At 36.7% G+C, this 18,865-nt stretch overlaps 1 protein-coding gene across 2 annotated transcripts in view; it reads left to right on the forward strand.

Moving 5' to 3' along the window:
- Window positions 1–18,865, forward strand: part of LOC122800094 (serotransferrin-A-like) — a 653,725-nt gene that overhangs the window by 179,426 nt on the left and 455,434 nt on the right. For both annotated transcript variants that reach the window (XM_044069618.1, XM_044069619.1), the window contains exon 3: window positions 5,901–6,003. In XM_044069618.1, coding sequence (XP_043925553.1) covers window positions 5,901–6,003 — 103 coding nt within the window. The remainder of the gene's footprint in view (window positions 1–5,900; window positions 6,004–18,865) is intronic.

An 18,865-nucleotide genomic window follows, 5' to 3' on the forward strand; every position in this document is an offset into this window, starting at 1 on the left:
TTGAAGTTGTTTCATAACTTTGTGAATATCTGTTGATAGAAAACTGAATAGCTAAATAAAAACTGTGTAGGAATGTCTCATTACAGTACACTTTATTCTATATTATACCATGACCCCCCATTAATATTCCAAAATGTGCACGCTGCTTGGCCAGCGTGCACGTTGTAAATTGACTTATACTAATGGAAAAAGGTCCGGTCGCCCGGACTTTTTCCATTAGTATAAGTCTCAGCACTGTCTCGCTATGTTAAAAGAGTTTAACATAGCGACACAGGTTAAATAGCAAGATCTCCGTTGCTTTTTAAAGCTGTCTCGCTATGTTAAATTCCTTTAACATAGCAACACAGAGTGTAAAAAGCAACGGAGATCTTGCTTCCTCCGTTGCTTTTTTTTAAACCTATCTCACTATGTTAACTGGGTTTAACATAGCGAGACAGCTTAAAATAAGCAACGGAGATCCGTTGCTTATTTTAAAAGCTGTCTCGCTTTGTTAAACCCATTTAACATACTTGCAAACTTAAAAGCAATGGAGAAAGCAAGATCTCCGTTGCTTTTACTGTTCACTATGTTAAATGGGTTTAACATAGGCGAGATAGCTTTAAAATAAGCAGCGGACATCTCCGTTGCTTATTTTAGCTGTCTCGCCATGTTAAACCCATTTAACATAGCGAACAGTAAAAGCAACAGAGATCTTGCTTTCTCCTGCAGCGGCCACAGCTCTGATGTACTGCGTAGGCATGCAGTACATCAGAACTGCCACGGATACCAGACAGCCGGGAAGGGCAGCAAAGAGGCATATTACAATGCCATTATTTAAGAAAATAAATCATTTCTTTTCTTAAATAATGTCATTAATATAATAACCACGCCTGGGTGTGGGTAATCGGATTACCCACGGTTGTCTTTGCTTGGTCCTCGGGACCAAACCACGCCAACCGTGGGTAACTTGCATTACACTTTATTCTATATTACTGCCATTCAGTTCCTTAGTGCAGGGTAATCACTGTTGGTTTCAGAGAACTATGCAAAGACAGTTCTATGATTTGTGGGGTAGGGACTCATAGAAAGCACTTTGAAAATCTGGTATGAAAATGTTATAAGATGGAAATGTTTCACAGTCACGATGCTGTATTACATTTTCAACTAAATTCTTGAAAGGCAATTCTAACTCATTGTGTGGAAACAGAGAAGGTATACTGACCTTTTGGAGTAAAAATTATAAGAAATAGTTGAGTTTCACACTCAGTTTATGAAATTACATTTCTAGATAGACTTGCATAGTGTCAGTTGTCTAGTTCATGAGATGCAGATGCAAAGATGTTATATCAAAAATGTGGTCTGAAAATGTTAAGTGATGTCTGTTTGTTTAATGCCTTGTTGAAAATAACATTTTGAGTTTCAGCATTTCACAGGAGAGAGCTCAGGAGCAAAGACTCGTTCATGCTGGGAGACTGGGTGACCTCAGTGTGTTTATGCTGTGTGAAAGAGTGAAGAATGGAATGGGTGTGAGTGTTTGTGTGTGGAGTGCGACATCAACATTGGTGGTGCTTTTGTTTTAGTAAAGGGGATTGGGCCCCCACAGAATTTTTTTAATATTTTGGGTTTCTGTTTTATTAGGCTAGTAAACTATAATAGGTGGAATCCTAGAAGGTTTATAGAAATTGAACTGAATGACATTTGCAGTACTTTGTGAATTAAGAATGACATTTCCAGACATTTCCTCCTAAACTACAGTCTGCATGAAGCTCAGACTGTAGATTAATTCATATCTATTGGGATGCTTAAAAAAACATTGTTGTGGCTTTGATACTGAAGAAATAGCCACTCAGTATTTTTTGTAAACTTGTGTTTTTTTTGTTTTGTTATTTTAGTTAAGTTTGTACTTTAATTAACGTTAGAAAGCAAATTTGTCAACTATTGACTGAGTTTGGTGTTCACAATGATTTTGTTCTGATGCAGCTATCATGCAGCAGGCTTTATATTAGGTGTGTATTGAATATATTTTTTATACCACCTTCAACTAATCATGCTGCTCCTCTGAGCCCATTTCACAAATGTTATCAATGTATGCCCCACTGAATTTTAGAACATACTTGTCAGCATAGTGAATGTTTTGACATCTAACATCCAACCACATGAAGTATATTCTGATTATTGAATGGCATATGAGGACCAGTTAACTGGGCTAAGCAAATTTTAGCACTGTTGGTTTGGCATGAGAGGGGATGGTTTGGCATGACAGTTAAGTATTTGCCTCATAAACACAAGGTACAAGGTTTAATTCTTACCTCAGGTTTTTGGCACGGTTTAATTCAGGACAATTAGCCTAGTATTCTCCTGTGAAACTATAACATGAATTCATCACAACTGTGGAACTTTAATAGCATTTTGAGATCCAGCATTGCCCAAAGAAAGTGAAGACAAAACATAAGAGCTATTCAACCTTGCAATCATAGCTCAAACAGTGAGCATAAGATTAGAGAGTACAAAGGAAGGATTCATGTCTAAATATTGAGGATGCAAACATTATATTTCTACAAGAAAAGAAACAATATAAGTGAAATCCATCAAGTACAAAACATACAAACAATGAACCAACACCTGCACATCTGTCACACAACCACAGAAAAAGAGCAAATACTTCAGTGCTAATTTTTTTTCCAGTATCCTTTTGCTGCCTTACATCACAAGAAACTTGATTTTCACCCGCATTAAGATAAAAGACAGAATATTAGAATGTTCTCATTGCTGTGCCCACCCCCAAAAAATGTCACACAATACTAACACTGAAACATAACTAAAATTCCATCAAAATATCACCCTTGAGCAGATAAGACTTTGTTAATTATTTATTTATTTTACATTTGTTGAGTCTGTCAGTGAACTGGTCCAAAGACGGTCTTCATTCATGATCTAAGACATGGGCATAAATGTGCAATCACATAAAGAGGGGTTGTTTGCATTGGGTTAAAAACAAGTATAGAGTACAATATATACAGATGCTGGAAACCTGAAGTTCAAGACAGAGAATTGCACACTAGGTATACAGTTTGCATCAATCATACGATTTGATGATAAGTGTCAGTAAGTTTATGCATTATACAATTTGTTCAGATAAAATCAATAATATATTTTTGGCACACAATTTCAGACAGGGCTTGAAAGTTGGAGGGGTGGAGGAAATAGTAGTAGACAAGTGGAGTGGGAAGACAGTAGGGTAGTGCTGGAAGAAGGAATGGTAGGTTTGGAAACAGCATGAGGATTAGATAAATAAATTAGAGAAGCAGTTACATTTGGAGGAGTCTATATATAAAGAAGATGGGTGATCTGAATGGAGGTAAGGAAGAAATTCACCTGTTGCTTGAGAGGATTGATTTCCAGAAAGAAGGATTCAGTCTTGAAAAGGTTCTTGTTGTGACAAAGAGGCAGGGAGGAGGAGTATACAGTGTCTGAACTTCTGTAGTTTGTGACTGAAGATGATAGGGTGTTGAGACAGTTTGGAACTTCATTTCTAAAGCTGGTAAAAAATAAAATAAAAGAGCTTACAAATGATGGTATTGAGAAATAAGGAATCTCTTTCAGTGATATAGACAGTAATGGTATACTGAAACATGCCACAATAATCAATGTGCAGGTCCGCTAAGGGTAGGAATTAGAAGATGCTGAGACATTATATTAGCAAATTTAGTGTAGTTACAAGGTTACCAGGAATTACAGTGAGGACAGCATATTGGAATTTAAAAATGAGTACATTTTAGCAATAGCAAACTGGGGGTCAGGAGTTAGGAGAATAGAAAGTTCCGATGCTTGTTTTACTCAGATTAAGACATTGGAGACAATGATGGGTGTGCAGTTATACATTTCTAGGATCAAGATGTACACTGAGATATTTATAACTGTTAAGCTGTGTCATTCAACTGCCTCAGTGATCAGGCAGGGGATAGTTTATCGGTAATGCTAAAAGTTATAGAGTTTGATTTGGCTTTGTTTACTTAGGGGTCATTGGTAGCAAGCCATGGAAATGTGCTACCTAGATTATTTTGGAGTGTAGTTTCTATACAAAAAATGAGTTGGGCTCCTCCTAGAACCAAAATAACTTTGTTATATTGGGACGAGAGAACAGCACATAGATAGGAAGATGATTTATAAAGAGTCAGAAGAGAATGGAACAATTGACAGATCCCTGAGATATCCCAGAAGAGGTTGAGCCAGGAGAGGGTGTTGTAAATCTTACTTGTATAGAGCAGTTAGAGAGGTAATTACTAAATCAAGTGATCACATTATCAAAGAAGGATCGGTGGTTTAGTTTTGTTGAGTAATCAGTTGTGACTGTGTCATGACCTGATGATAGAGAAATCATCAAAACTGCTATTATTTGCTTGATATACTACCACAAAGAAAAAAAATATGTGTCTTTAAAGGTTAATATTGTGGAGATAGTTATTTAAACAAGAAGTGTGTTAACTTTGTGAATGGACAGCTAAGTGTGGACAGCATACCAACAACACAGAGCTCTGACTTATAAATAATGATTTGTTTTCTCAAGATATAGAACTCAGGTTTCAGTAATGATAGAAATAGCAATTTTGCAACCTAAATCAAAAAGTGAATGAGCCCACAACAGGGTACTATACTATACACTGCTAGATACTGAAAGTGCAGGAAAGAAAGTTAGTCTGCAATCCACAAAATAGTTACTCAGTAAGTAAAGGAATATTACATGAGTTATACTAATCAGTACATAACATAGGGCCTGTGCCATTTCATTGTCACTGTATATTCTCTGAGAAGCAATGTAGAAAACAACTTTGAAGAATTTAAATGCAAAAAAAAACAAGTTAATTGCCAATTACCACTATTAAGTACTTGGTTTACTCTGTTCTTTGAGGTTACCAGTTATGTTTAATACACAGAAATGTGTGATGTAAATATTTGCATTTATTATGTGTACACTGAAGTGTCTAAAGCAGATAGTGCACATAACCTCTTATTTTAGAAAAAAAGCACAGCGGTACAGCAGTAGCACAGTTGTGTCACAGTGCTTTGTGTTCCAGTACATCTTCTGACCGGAGTGCCTGCTGTGTATAGTTTACATGTCCTGCCTTTACCTGGGTGGGTTTTTCACAACATATCCCAAAGGCATGCCATAGATGAACTAAAGATTCTCCAAACTACTCACATGTGTGCTTACCAGATATGAAGGAGTGTGTGTGTGTGTGTGTGTGTGTGTGTGTGTGTGTGTGTGTGTGTGTGTGTGTGTGTGTGTGTGTGTGTGTGTGCATGTGTGTGTGTGTGTGTGTGTGTGTGTGTGTGTGTATGTGTGTGTGTGTGTGTGTGTGTGTGTGTGTGTGTGTGTGTGTGTGTGTGTGTGTGTGATGTGTGTGCATGTGTGTGCACGTGTGTGCGTGTTTGTGTGCGTGTTTGTGTGTGTGTGTGTGTGTGTGTGTGTGTGTGTGTGTGTGTGTGTGTGTGTGTGTGTGTGTGTGTGTGTGTGTGTGTGTGTGTGTATGTGTGCCTAGAATTAATTTCTTTCTTGTTTTACCACTGAAGCTAAATTATTTAAGAATGTTAGGAAATAGGATTGCTGCAGTGATTGAAACTGCTTTGTTAACACGAAATGTTGCATACATTGTTAGGACATTATGTTTACAATGTACAGTAAAAAGATGACTGTGTACTTTAGTAGTACATAAAAGCATGGTGGGTAATCAAATAAGCATTGCCAATGACACAGTAAAGATCATTTTTCTATGTTCTATTCTGAAGATATGGACACTGCACTAAACGTATAAATTCAATATGTATAAGTCTTGTTCAGAAATATATTGGATAATTTTAAATAAGAAATGTATTGAATAATTTTAAATAACCATCTCAATTGTTTTCTTTGAATGTGAAAGGAAAAGAGAGCAGATGCAATTACTTTGGATGGAGGTGATATTTATTCTGCAGGCCTAGACCCAAATCCACTTAAACCAGTCGCAGTAGAAGAATATGGTAATGGTAAGTCTTCTTAAAATTGTTCCTGTTTCAGAGCATAAGCATCTGTAGGTGTAGTAAACTCAGGTTATTAGTGGCCAGATGAAGATTAATATTGATTATTTGTGACAGCTCTGTGGGAAATCCCCTCAGATATAGGAATAATTTTTGTCAAACTGTTCTTTTGTGATAATAATACCTAAATAAGGATGATAACCATTGTTCACTCAGGTGAGTTTTAAGGGCTGTTCAACCACCTCCTTTATCTATTTATGTCACATAATTTGTCTTGATTTGGGGTAGATGAGAGCAGATCCATTTAGATGATGTAAAGAAACAAAAATGTTATAATATATTTAATGATGTCTGTGACAAACTACCAATGTATGTAGTACAAGTAAAAATCTGTGAGGGTCTACATTTCTGTAGAAAACCTGTAAGCTGGGAATTATTAATCAACAGGTAAAGTGAGTGTTCAAAATAGACTCAGGAACAGCAGAAAGACAAAATGAACAGGAGTCATCTAATGACAGGCCACTTCTTCTGACAGATTTTATGTTTCTAATGGCATACATTTCAAACCCCTAAATAAATTAACAAAATTGGGTACACTATTGTATTTTTCTAAAATGATTTAGGACATCAAAGGGACTGTGTTGTCCTTTGTGTCTGGAGTGATTCCTTAAAAATCATTACATTAAAAATGTATTCAAATAATAGCAATAATTTTGTTAGGCTTACTTTATTAGTAGACCCACTGATTTGAAATCATAAATAGAAAAAATGGTGATTACTCTGAGATGAGTTCTTAGATCAAATGCATCAGTGGTCATATGCTAAACTGTACTAAAAGTCTCCACTGACTATTATATTTGCAAATATGGCATGGCTTAGTAAACTGAAGTGTGCGGAATATATTTTTACAAACAAGAAGTTGCCCTTTACACATCAGCATATCCCTCCAAAAATGGTAAATACACTTTAAGATAACATCATGACACAGAGTATATATTAAATGCCTCCCACCACAACCCATTGTAATAACTTAGAAAATATGTTCCCTGATGGTCCAGGGTGGACCCTCTATCAATTCCAAAGGTTTAACAGCATTATTCTCTGGCAAACCAGTAAATCCTCCTGCTGCCTTACCCACTTCCCCCTTATAAACATATGTTTGTGCTGCAGTAGTCCAAGAGACTATGCTGCAATGAAAGTTTCTCCTTAGTAGTTGTCCTTTCATCTTTGTCTTTGTGGCCTGTTGCTGTCCTCTTTCTTCTAACACAGCATTAAAACTCTCATGCCATATATCTGTCTACAACATAGAAAGGATGTGCCATTGCCCTCTGTGAAACTGCTATACCATTCCTTATGGAATTCTGAATAAATATGCCTGCTTCTTCACATGTGAACTGTTTTACTTAGAAGAAGGACAAGCATTAGCTGCTTCTGATGAAGAGAGAAAAAAATGCTTCAGCAGTGCCCAAAACAACAACTATTTTCATTCACTCATTTGTATTTTTATTGTTACATAATTTCAATGTGGTTTATATTCTGTGTAATTTTTTTTATTTTTCCTCACAAAACTGAAAGCTTATTCTGCCAGTGTTCTTGTTCAAAAATGTGTTAATTTGGTTTGAAATACTTGACATTCTAACATGGGCATATTAAGTTATGCAGTAACAATAAAGTAACCTGGCATTGAAAACTAATTTCTTAACTGATATACGGTCACAATATTGTCAGAAATAGCTTGACCATTTTTTTATTTCCTCTCCCTCTTTTGAGACTATTCATTATTCTTATAATTTTGAAAAACATAAACCCAGCCGGTCTTTAATTTACTTCCAGTTCATAACCCTGGAAGTAATCTAAAATCCAGGGAAGTAAATATTGTGGGAAGAAATAGCCAGGGAATTGTTATGGCTAGGTTTGTATAGGCCCTAGGGCCAATAGCCTAGTACCAACCTATGAACCTATGAACCTATAAAGTGGAGTTTATGTTGTTCATTGTTTATGGAGTTCAAAAAGATTAGACCTTCTCAAAAGTCAGAATGAAGATGCATTTTCCATTAAGGTACAATTGTAGTCTTGATTGCTAAAGAATCTAAATTCATAAATTGTTGTCGACATTTACTGCAGTGTTATTTTAATAATACCATATCTAGATCAAGATTAGAATTCATAAACCCCATAGTACAAGACATAAGTAGACTTGACTAACGTGCAGGAGAGAAAACACATTCCTGGAATATGAGGACACTTTTTCTCTGGATTATGAAAAGCAATGTAAACTGCTACCAACATTTATAATTCTGGAGCTCATCACTAGAAGAAGCAATCAAATACCTTCTGCACTGACAGACACAGTCCATGAAGACTTAGCACAGGGATCATCTGCTTGAAAAGAAATAACTGCATATATGTAATTCAGATGGTCCCTTGCTAGTGTTTAAAGAAAGGCTATGGAATTAGGATACCCTGATAGCTGTCACTCATCCTAGTTCTGTTGACTTCCCTAATAATACAGTATTGTCAGAGTTAAGCAGGCATCCATGATAATTATACTATGTAGCATTTCTATTTTACCCTGGAAGGGTGCTAATGAATTACAGAAGCTGTTTTTATGAAACTTTACTTACACTAGCTTTCACCTTGCACCTCCTAAAAATATTCATTCTGCATGCTGTTAGTTACTGCTTGAGATGGAGTTCAGAATTTGTATTCTTTTCTGGAGATGTGTGTGTGTGTGTGTGTGTGTGTGTGTGTGTGTGTGTGTGTGTGTGTGTGTGTGTGTGTGTGTGTGTTTGGAATAGATGAGATTGTTATGTAATAGCAGGTACTGCAGTGAAGTCTTTATGACAAAGTAGGGTAATTTAGTATGTTACACTGGACTCAACCAAGTATGTGCACACATGAGTGCTAAGGGAGGTGGAGAGAATTATGCATGAATTTATGAAAACTGAAAACTGCATAAATGTCAGAAAGTAAATTAAACTATCAAATAGAAAAAAATGACCTCAACAGACAGGTGTACATTCTTCTGTCATTCGCTGTAGATTTCATCAGAATAAACCAAACCACTAAATCCAAATATTTAAACAAATGAGAGGTTATCACAAGATTATAAAAAATAATGTGAATGTAAAACAATTAAATAAATCAAAATATTAAAGCATAGTCTGTGAACAAATAAAATAATAAATAGTCTGCTATCCAATTTTGGAAGCCTTACAAACACACTCTTAATGTTTAAATTATCTTTAAGCCATATTGAGTGCATAGCATCCAAATTTAGCAGCCAGATCATCACCATGTATATACATTTAACTCATTCTAATAGAGAAAAGAACACATTTTAAAACTCCTCTACAAAACAGTGTTTAGATAGTCCATTGGTGATATTCATAATACAGAGAGCACTGTGGTGTTCTTATGTCTTCCTCAATAATCTCACTGTCAGAATGAGCACAACACCAAGTACATTACATCAGTTCTGTTATAGTCACAGTTGTCAGTGACATTATAGCAGTTTAAAGAAATAGCCCGTATACTCAAAAATGTGACAGCAGAACTGGAACAATCTGCAAGGAAAGGTACCCCACTTCCTATGTGTATCACTCCCTTTCTCAAGCTGGATTTTCAGAAAGGATTCAACAGTAAAACTACTTTGTATTGGAACCTTGGTTCTTTGTCCAGTTTGGAAAATACCAATGGCGTCCACCAATAACTTTGTAAGATTCATTGTTTCTAATTTCAGTTCTATCAACACTATAAAAAAAATAGAAAAAAAAATACAAAAAATATCTGGCTTTACAGTTTGTTGCATAATGTTCAACTGTTCATATTCTTTTTCAAACATGGAAACACTGGATAACTCTGCCAAGCTAACTTCATTAAAATATTATTTGTTGAAAAGCAGCCTAATCAAAAATAAGTTTAGACATACGGATGTCCCAGTTTTTAACTATATTCCTGTTAACAAGAGCTTTTTGGTTACTGATGTAAACTTTGCTATTAACAAAAGTGCCCTTTCTATGGATAGAATACTTTAAACTATTGGTTGTCATATCAGGAATTAATTCAATATCTAAAAAGGGGAGTCAATAAAATTATTTTTTCTGTAAAATTTAAAACCTCAGTACTAGAATTCAAATCATTCATAAAAATATTGAGTTACTCATCAGTGTTGCTCCATAAAAGAAAAAGGTCATCAATAAAGCACTTGTAAAATATAACATACTTAAACTGGTGTAACTGGAACATCTTAGACCTCCCATGCATTTAGTACTAAACTAGAAAACAATTGTACAATTAGAGTACCCATAGCTACACCTTTTAACTGTTGAGGCATAAAACCACCAAAAACAAAATAGCTATTATAATCAGCCAACATATACAGTTAAAATTCAGCATTAGTAAAAGGGGAAACATTTTGTAAAATTTATCTCATCATACCAATTCCTTCCTCTCAGGTTATCACCATATAGAGGGATATGATATTAACTGATACTCTGCAAAGCGCACCTACCGAATCTGTTAAATTAATAATTAGTTTTACAAAATCATCCAAACTTCAACAAAACTGTCCATCAATTAAACTGGAACCTTTGAACCAATAGAAAGCAGAAAGGTAATGTACCACTATTTCCAGATTTTACTTATGTTATTACGTGAACATGTTATGCAACTTCTCCTTCGACCTGATCACTACATTTGGTTTATTAGATATTATTATATAACGTTATGAGGTTATAAAATTTGTTTTCAATTATAATAACTATTAGTTTCATTGTAATATTAGAATACATACACTACCTTTATTTACATATTCTTCTTCCAGTCGTTAAATTTGACAATAAGCTGGATCTGATGAAGCACGCAGTGTGAAAGCACTTATCCAGTCTTGTTACTTTTGCATTAAACTTCGTATGTTTACAGCTGTGGTGGTCATTTGGAGTTTATTTCTAATGCTATATTTTATTTGTCTAAACGATCTTTGGCTGCTTGTGGTATATTTAATCTGCTTAAATTTGACAATAAGCTAAGATTCTTACTATGGTTGTGATAGTTTGTAAGAATAAGGGTAGGCTTTAGTATTTTAAAGCATTCCTAAAAGTGGAATTTAGTACTAATAGGTCACTACTGCACTTATGTACTTTTTTTGCTTGAAAATGGTTGCTTGGTGTGGTAAAATTGTTATCCACATAATACAGGAGAATGTAGTAAGTGGTGTTCCATTTTTCTACATGGAAAGCAGAACTACAGTGATTAGCACTACCAAACTGAAGTAAATGCAAAAAATGGCTGAACATTTAGCAAGGACCAAATTATCTCAACTTCCTCTGCTCATTCTAAACAGAAACTATGCAAACTTTGATGCTGTTTAAATAGAGAACTGATTTCTACCAGAATAAGCCAATCACCAGGTTTTAACTTGGGCAAGACAATAAACAGCTCATTGAATTGATGAGTGGAGACTTTACTTAACAATCTTTTTCTTATTAAGAGGAAAAGACTGACCCTTTTCCTTAGATCTTTGTTGTCAAAATAAAAATAAATGGCTTCCCTTTTCCCCGGGAGCCCACACAACAACAAACTGCAACTTCCAGAAATACACAAATTCAAACATCAAAAGGTTTAAACTATACATTTAGGAGCTAGCCAGTTAGTGTTCAGGGACTTTGCATCAACTGAATGTGCAGGTGTCTGCAAACATGTTGCTCTGTTCTCTGTTCCTTTCAGAAATAAGCTGGATAACACATGACCTTTGAAATAGAGAAATGGTTCCTATTTTACAGAACCAGTAAGTTAACAGTCTTTTAACTTGGGTAAAGCAGTAATGTGATTGGAGAATCTAGCTAATCCTCCACATCTAACTTAGAAGAAAGGACTAATACTCTTATCACTTTAACTAATTTTATAATGTCCCGGACAGACAATGATCTGTGTTTCTATTTGATAGAAGGTTTTTGCATCTGTTTTTGAATATTAATACTTGTTGACATGCAATAATATACTAATGTCAGTCCATTGTATTTAGATAGACTCCTAAACAGTACTTTTTCAGATTCAAACTTTTTATATTTTTCCTGAATTTGAAGATTTGTATTTGATGTCCTATAATTTATTTCTGTTACTTCACTGTATTTCTTTAATTCCAACCTAATGTTATTGTCCTACCTTTTGGACCAGGTCATATCTGAAAATAATTAAATAAATAAGTCAGTAAACAAATAAGAACATCTTTCTTGCTGAAGGAAAAAAGAATGCCATACTTGTTCATGGGAGTCTTCTCAAGAACAAATTGGGATTTATGGAAATGAATATAGCCTGAAAACAAGAGCTGTTTGTTGTAAATCTTGTTTTGATCTATAGATCTTCAGAATCTCTCAGTCACTTCATTGCTCAGTTGTCTACAGAGGTACTACATTCTTCTCTGCCCCTTCCAAACAGACAACATATAAATGAGCAGCAATGCTAGAATACAATCAGGTAGTACCACTGGGTAGAGGTCTTCAGCCAGTTATATTTCTTGATTTTATCATCCATTTCGTAGCAAAGAACATTTTACATATATTACCTGCTGCTGTTCGGTATTATGTACAGATATGCACCTTGATATGATGTAAATTTCTGCTACAGCAGACATTTATGGTAGCAGTGGGCACCAAGAATGATAATTACTGTTGAACTTTTAAAACTTTGATTTATCACAGAGTTCACCTTATGACAAAGACTTGGACATTTATTTTACTTATAGAGCTTTGCCCTAGTCTGTATGCTGCCTTTCTTTTTTCCTGAATCTTAGTTCTCTTCATTTGTCATCTGCAGTAGATATCCCTGGAGGTGTCCAGACAGTAGTGCAGGGTTTCTTTTTTTCTTTACCTCTTCAGTGTGTTGCAAATGCAATACATGCTTTGAGCAGCGATTCACCTGTCTAAAATACTCTACAACCTTCATGCATCTGTGTATCCATTATGTGGTTCTGCTGATTCTCTCAGATGTCAGATGAGTAGTGGTACACCATAACCTTCTCTGGAAGCAAATGACAGTAGTGTCCTACAGCCACCTTCATTCAGCAGTAATAACCCCTTCAAGTATGTCTGTCCTATTTGTTGTCAGAGGCAGCAGAGCACTGAAGGATATGTATCATAGTACCAGCCAAGAGCAAGGCAGTGCAGTCATACTAAAGTTTTCAAAGTTGATAGTGGCTGACATAAACTCTAATGAAGTTATCAGACAGGCTAACCTGGAAGAAGCTGGAGGAGAGAACAGGTGAACAGGGCAGATGAGGTTTGGTTAAAATGGAGACAGCTACAGGAAAAATAATTTTAGGCTGTTTTATGACCCTAGAAACTAAAAGTCTTTGATTCCTTCAAAGTGGTACTAGAAGAAATGGGTGGGAGGCATTATCCTATTCTCTTAGAGGGGATTATGTGGTAGTATTAGAAACTGATTCAGATAAATTACTAAAGGTTGTACTAGATTAAATAAGCATAGGAAAAATATACAAGGATGGTAACTAAATCTTATGTTGGTTAAACTCATTGAAGGTAAAGCTCCTGGTAGAAACTAATTACATATAGTTTGCTCCAGTAAATGGGGTAGTGAGCAGACCTGATTTATTTTTGATCAGCAACAGTAATATTGACTTAGTTCAGAAACCTGAAATAATCCCAGCCATATTATTAGATCATACAATAGTTTGAGTATGAAAAAAGAGAATGGATTAATAGATTCTAAGGAGGAGAGGATGGATTCTTTAATGTTGACGAGACAATCAGATTTCCATTTTTCTCTCAAAATGGAAAAACATAAAAGCTGCACGGAAAGCTAAATGTCTCACTTTAAAATTGCTGTTGAAAGAAATCATATTAATAAAATGGGTAGACAGAGCTACCAGCAACATCTGATATACAAGATTTAGGAAAATAAATAACTATTTTTGAAAACAGGTTTAACCTGAAAAAATGAGACATATGAAAACTAAGTAGTACATCTGTACAAAACTAAAAAAAGTGTAGAGCTCCACAGTATCCCAAATAAGGAAATGGAAAAGAAGAAATTATTCTCTAACATAGTATACAAAATCACCAAAGCTGACAGCTAATCAGCTATACAGTAAAAAAACGAGCCCGTGCTTATCTAAAACTGAAAGATTCAAATGGAATTTTATATCAGGATGATGGCAATGTCAATGATGCTATGAGAGAATGCTATCACTATTTATACCAGACTAAGGAGAATAGGTGGTTAATAAATACAGAATCAGGTTTGCTGCAATAAAATGGCCAGTAGTTACCGATAAGCAGATTGGACAGTTAAATCAGCCTCTTTTCCTTACTTATATTAAGAAAACCATGGATTGTTTAACCTAAAGAAAGACCTCAGGTCCAGCTAGACTTTCCTTAGATTTTTACAAACATTTCAATGCAGAATTAAGTGGGTTTCTTTTGGCATTATACAACACCAGCAGATAGGTAGGAAACTTATCTGCACTACTAGACTGGGTTCCACTGTCATATTCTCCAAGCAAAGGAAAGGTCATATGGAACCTAACAATTATAAACCAGTTTCTTTACTGTCATCTGAAACAGAAGTCTTGGCTAAAGTGTTAATTGGTAGGCTCAAACAAAAAATTGTATGCATTGATTAGCAAGGTTTCATAAGAAAAAGTAAAAAAAATGGATGGTAGTCCAAATCTCTTATGCCTCTTTATCACTATCCCGAGTTTGGGCCAATACAAAGAAGCACCAGTGGTGTCTCTTTTCTTAGATTTTAATAAAACTTTTGATTCAGCAGATTGGTGTTTTATATGAGCAGTACTTTAAAGATATGGTATTAAGGGAAGGTATTTGAGTGGCATGAGCTTCTGTATATAGCCCCCCACTCCCAGTTGATCAGCAATAAGCAAAACTCTCCTCCCTTGGAACTATTTACTGGCACACATTAGGACTGCCCCCTGTCTTCATTACTGTTCATTTTGAGAACTGAGTCTTTAAGCCTTTGGTTCCATCAAAGAGGTGAGGAATGGGGAATTTCTGTGGTTGGTGGGGAAAAGGTCACAGTAACATGGTTTGCAGATGATTGTAATATTGGCTTAATAATATATCAAAGGATGACTTGATAAAAGTGATAGAAACATAGTGTCAAGGCTCAGAATTAATGTAGACAAAACAGACTTGTATCCCCTCAATAAAACATGTTTCCAATTTAAACAAGAAACATCAAAACTGGGACTAAAATGGGCTATAACTCATATATACCATAAAATTGAAATTTGCCCACCATATCTGGATATACTACAGAATAATCTAAATGAAGTAATGAAATGTTTTACAAACCAGGCAAAAGAATGGCAAAGTCTCAAACTCCCATTTTTTAGCAAAATTTATGTTAGCCCATATTCTGTTTTAGCTAGGTACCTCCCAGGAACTGGTTCACATAAACTGATAAAAAAAATTAAAATCTTCCTATCAGATCACGTGGAATGCATAAAATTACCTAGAATTATTAGAAATGGGGGGGGTTAGTACTCCCTGAGTTTGGTAGATTTGAGTGGGCAGCAAGTTTGACAATGTATATACATGGCCAGTCCATACCCCACTCAATTTGGGTCTTACCACAATTAATATTGTTTTTTTCTGGGAAGGTAAAGAAATGAACAGAACCACAAGAGGGAAGATCTGGGACCCATGTGTACTGGAAAACAGACTTTTAAAGGATTTGAAGACATATGATTTGGTGGGATAGATTTTGGAGACCTCTAGATGCAACATTGATAGCAAATATATTGTGTGGGTACATTAGCTAGAAATCATGATTGTATTTTGGTCAGACCTATGCACCTAGTCAAGAAAAACATCTCTAACATACAGTGAATGCAGAACTATATCTCAAAATTCTATTCTCAAATGGTGACAATGGTCACAACTGCTGACAATAGGTCAGCAAAGCCCTTGCACACTGGATCCTATTTCATTAGTCCTGAAATTATCTCTGGCTTTTGCCAAAATTCCCCTCAAGATGCTTATCCAAATGTTAGAACATACTAAACCCTCACCTGACAATGTCTTGGTGAATGATTAGCTTCTAGCATTTATGGCAGTTTACTTTAAATACCATCCACCCTGTGGTTCACACACTTTAAAAAGCTCCATTACCGGTAATTGTCTCCTCATAATTTGACAACCAGAGGATGAGAATATGACCAGTGTTGGGAATACAGCTGGAAGGAAGCAAATGAGATGGTCCAACAAGATCAACATTATGGTTCAACACTTTTTTCTGCAGCTACAAGAGCAACAGGCATAATGCTTCCACCAACTGGGAAAACTACTCTTGTACCAACATCTTTGCCCAACGGTTCTTGGAATTCAAAAATTCCAACGCCCTGGATCAACTAATCCATAGTCTTACCAGGGGCTCCAGTATCCTACACCTGGTCATTACCAACATGGGAAATCGATGCTCCACACCTATGGTCACCCCCTCGATAGTCAGGTTTGACCATAAGCTAATCACCGTTAACATCCACATCCCACCCCCACCCCCACCCCCCAGTATGGAAACCTCCATAAAAAACTTCTCCAAAGCCAACTTCATGCTACTCAAGTCAGAAGTGACAAACTTCATGACACCCATGCAGATGGGAACTGAAAGTTCAACTGTACACTAAGGCACTGTACGAGCACATCCACTCATGCATGAATCGTGTCATCCCAAACAGAACCAAGATGCTCTCATCCAAAAAAAGGAAGCCAATCTGGTGGTCCCCTGCCATAAACAAACTTTACAACAAAAGGAAGAAACTGTTGTAGAAAAGAGGAAAATCCCAGGATGCAAAAAACTCCCTTACCAGCCTCAGTAAGAAACTGAGATCCCTCATAAAATCCTCCAAAGCTAGTTACAAAAATAAAATTGCCAAAGATTCCAAACACAACCACAAGGCATTCTATAACTATGTCAGGAATCTAAATGGCAATGCTCAGATCTGCTGTGAGCTAAAACAGAATGGCAAAAAATATACTGATCCAAGGATATTGCCAATATCCTGGCAGATCGATTCAGTGCCAACTTCAACCCCCTCTCACCCCCTAAATGGCCCATCTCTATACCGGAAGACTGCCAAATTCCAATAACGGCCACACAGGTAAAAAACACACTCTCCAAAGCTAAGAATACAGCATCCATGGGACCAGATGACATCCCGGGCTATGTACTACATGAACTACAATATGAACTGGCACCTCACCTAAGTGTCATGTTTAATCATAGCCTCACCTCAGGTTTCGTGCCCACTGAGTGTCGCAGAGCTACAGTTATCCCACTCCACAAGGGGGGATCTACCTTGGATCCCGGAAACTACCATCTCATCAGTCTGACAAGCCTTATCTGCAAGGCCATGGAGCATATTATCATGGAACTTATAAACAAAGACATTGGCAACCTTCAAACACTGGACTCCACCCAGTTTGGGTTCGTGAAGGGCAGATCTTGCCTCCTGAACCTGATTGACTTCTATGAATCAGTCTCCAGAGCCATGGACAAGGGTAAGGTGGTCCACACAGCCTATCTAGACCTTGCCAAGGCCTTTGACACCATCCCCCACTCTGGAATCATAGATAAACTTACTAAGCTGGGCATTAATCCCTACATCACCCAATGGGTTGCTAACTGGCTTACTGATAAAACCCACACTGTAAAAGTAGCCGACTCCAAATCCAGCTCCAGACAACTGACAAGTGGAGTACGTCAGGGTTCAGTCATGGGACCACTCTTGTTTGGCATCTACTTCTCTGAAGTACAGGCCAACACTAAGGGACTCTGGCTAACAAAGTTCGCAGATGACTGTAAACTGGGAGCCATTATTGAATCTCCAAATGATGTGGATACTCTACAAAAGGGCCTTACAGAAACAGATGCTTGGTGCCAGAGCCATGGGCTCAAGCTCAATGCCAAGAAATGTATAGTTATCGACTTTGGGAAAAAACATGTATCCGTGAATTACCATATAGGTGACAGTACACTAAACACCGAAAGTGTGGTAAGAGACTTAGGGACACAGGTGGACAGTGGTCTCACCTTCGATAACCACATCCCCACAACAGTCAGGAAATTCTTCTATGTGGCACACCTCATCACTAAGGGCTTTTCATCCAGAAAAAAGGAGGTCATTGTCCCACTGCACTCATCCCTCATTAGACCCATTATAGAATACAACGCCCCGTTTGGTATGTACCTCTCAAGACATCTGCAACAACTGGAAAGGCCGCAGAAATACCTCACTAAAAGAATCACAGGCCTAAAGCAGATGCTCTATGCTGATCACCTTAAAAAACTCCAGCTATACTCTGTCGCATATCGTCTACTCAGAGGCGATCTCTGCTTAACATACAAGGCCATGTCAAACCCAGAGCTGTTGGACATGCTACACTTAAAGAAATCCCAATCCCTCAGAGCAACATGCTCCAGGGATCTAAACCTTGTCATCACAATAAACAAAACATGCTGGAGGGATAGGTTCCTGATCCAGAGACTCCCCAGACTCTGGAATAGATTACCCATACATGTCAAGCAGAGTCCCTCTTTGGCCCTCTTCAAAAGGAACCTTGGCGATTGGAAGGGAGAAAGGAAATTCACCCTGGGGATCATGTCAGTCACCCGCTAGACATGGGTCCAGGGAAGTAAATAGTGCTGGAAGAAATAGCCATGGAAATGTTATGGCTAGGCTTGTATAGGCCCTAAGGCTGATAGCCTAGTACCAACCTATGAACCTATGACCCTATGAACCATAAACCAATGCTAAATTTTGGATTTTGGGTTTAAAAAACTCCACCCATCAGTTTGACTCTATTGCATATCTTTGGATGTGGTCTGTAATTAA

Source organism: Protopterus annectens, chromosome 4.part0, assembly GCF_019279795.1.
Source record: "Protopterus annectens isolate FY-2018-M chromosome 4.part0, PAN1.0, whole genome shotgun sequence".
NCBI classification, from domain to species: domain Eukaryota; kingdom Metazoa; phylum Chordata; order Ceratodontiformes; family Protopteridae; genus Protopterus; species Protopterus annectens.